The following is a 2,426-nucleotide window of genomic DNA, read 5'->3' on the forward strand; positions in this document are numbered from 1 at the left end:
AGGAGGAGACACCTTGAAGCCATGACATCATTACACTTGGGAAAAAAAAAAAATCACACCAGTAGTTGTAGCAGGATTTCCGACACACATGTCATTGTTTTTTTTTTAACAGGGAACCTGTGTACTAAAGGCAGGGGTCAAAGGAGAGCCAATATAAAACTAGGCCCCCATGTCCATATTCTCACAGGTGTGAAAGCTACAAATACATAACAATCATGTATTACTACACAGATTTGCAACATTTCATTTCTGCTCTCCTCAACAAAGTGGTTAAACAAGGCAATATTTACAATAAGCCACAATAGGAAACAGTGTTCAAGTTTTACCCCTGCAACACCTCATGGGGGCTTGACTATCTTAAAATCGAAGGCCTTTGGAATGGAAGCACAATCAGAAGCAGTTGTATTATACTAATCTTTATCAAATGTCTAAAGTACTAGTAAGGCAGAAAAAATTAAAAATATGACTGCTATTTGGCATTGCAACTTTCACAACATTAACATACAGAGAAATCTGTCAATGCTGAGGAATTGACCCATTTATGTTAAATGACCTCTAATGTCTAAGTTTTCTTAAGATAAGCTCTATTTTATAGGCAAAACTGAAAAATATCATTACTAGTAATTCTATGTTAAAAGAGGGAAAAAAATAACAAAATAAACTTTAGCTACAATCAGTTTAAACTTTTCCCTGAACCCAAAAATTAAACAAAAGCTTCTTTATGCAACCTTAAGTAGAATGTCCAAATAAATACAAACATTGAATCTGAATTCCTATTCATAGTGTTGCCTATACAGATCCCCCATTGGCCGCCTTCGAATTGGCCTTCCTCTATAACCTCTGCAGTTTGGGTAGTCATCTTCCCTACCTCTTGATCGCCTCCAAGCCTCCTCATTTCTATAATACTGGTAGCCACCTCTGCTGGCATGATTACATTTTTCATTCCTGAACTTCCTGCTGCCATATGACTGGTTGTAGAAGTTCCTTGATCTGCCACCACTTAATATAATGGATACTTCTTTCTCATCCTCAGAGCTCTCCTCTTTTGCTCTCAGCAATCTGTCTTCAAGTTGGTTTACAGTTACAGACATTGATATCTGGCCAAAATTGTTATTATTCGACTTGATTTCTTCAGGGATCTCAGTTACAGCTGACAGAGGCACCTGCTTCTCAGGCACAGTTTCTGTAAGGCTCTTCAGACCAACCATCTCAGGCCTATCAAAAATTATTTGTGGTCCTTGTTTGACCAGAAAGGGTTTTAATCCAGTTTCTTCTGCAGCAACAGTATTAACAAATGAAGGCCCATCGGGTCTGGTTTCATTCACTAACACATGGGGCTGATAAATAGCCCCTTCAACCAAGCTGTTTCCAGCAAACTCAACATCAAAAGTGTTGGGAGGCACATTTCTGTCTTGGGGAGGAATAAAAACATTATGCTGCACCATGGTATTGTCTGCATAGTTTTGGTATGGATATCCATACCACACTTGAGAATATATATGAGGGTGCCCCATATAAGAGGCTTGTCCAATGTGGGGTTGTGGGAAAATTGTCTTACTTGCCTGTGAACATTCAAAGTCGTTTACCCTGGGCTGGAATTGATGCTTCTGCTCCAATTCATTAGTTTGAGATGGCATTTGTCCTATTACAGGAGCTGGGACAGATGAAGTAGGAGGTGCTGAAGGGCACAAAGTAACCGGCTGAAAACCTTGGGTATCATACCTTGCTTCATTCTGGTTTACAAACACTGAAGGGTCTGCTTGAGTTTGGTTTACAGTAGCTTCCTGCATCCAACTGTTTTGAGGGTAGACAGGTGCATTTGGATATGTCCTGTACATATTGACATAGGCTTGGTGGAGAGGATGCAAATATAGATGTGGGGCCCACATTGGACACGTGTAAGCCTGGAAAACAAATCAGATACAAATTTGAGACTTAATTTTAAAAGACTATTTGTAACATCTAGAAGTAGATCTGTAGAGCCAACATGTATATTATGAAGCTATGTCTGTACTTGCAGCAGCCTGGTTTACTACAAATTCCATTTGAAAGACAAAATGGAACATTACCAGCAAGGCAATCTCATAACTTTTATGGAAAAAAAAAAAAAAAACATTTTCTGCAAGTCTGTAGATCTCAAAGCATGCAGCGTCCTGTGATGGCATGATAACCATGCTGCACCTAAACATAACAGAGTTGCCACTTGTGTGAGCTGTGCTTGCTAGTAATACAGTTCAATTAAAAAAAATTACAGGTACCAGAGACACAAATGAAGGTGGTTTTGGCCAAGGTGGGAAGGGTAAATTCAATTTTACTTTATGAGGTTTGTACACCCCATTGTAGCTAGATTGGGTATTTGTTTATACCGTCATTAACCACCTGGGCATTTCACTGATGTCTAGATTTCTGTACCAAAAGCGGTACAG

The 2,426-nt window shown here is 39.2% G+C and overlaps 1 protein-coding gene across 1 annotated transcript in view; it reads right to left on the minus strand.

The window, feature by feature from the left end:
* Positions 1 to 404: 404 nt before the first annotated feature.
* The window catches only part of OTUD4 (OTU deubiquitinase 4), a 24,844-nt gene continuing 22,822 nt past the window's right edge, over positions 405 to 2,426 (minus strand). Inside the window, 1 exon segment of the mRNA XM_072406830.1 lies at positions 405 to 1,904. Coding sequence (XP_072262931.1) covers positions 774 to 1,904 — 1,131 coding nt within the window. The 3' untranslated portion in view covers positions 405 to 773.

This window comes from Pyxicephalus adspersus, chromosome 3 (assembly GCF_032062135.1).
Source record: "Pyxicephalus adspersus chromosome 3, UCB_Pads_2.0, whole genome shotgun sequence".
Taxonomy (NCBI): Eukaryota; Metazoa; Chordata; class Amphibia; order Anura; family Pyxicephalidae; genus Pyxicephalus; species Pyxicephalus adspersus.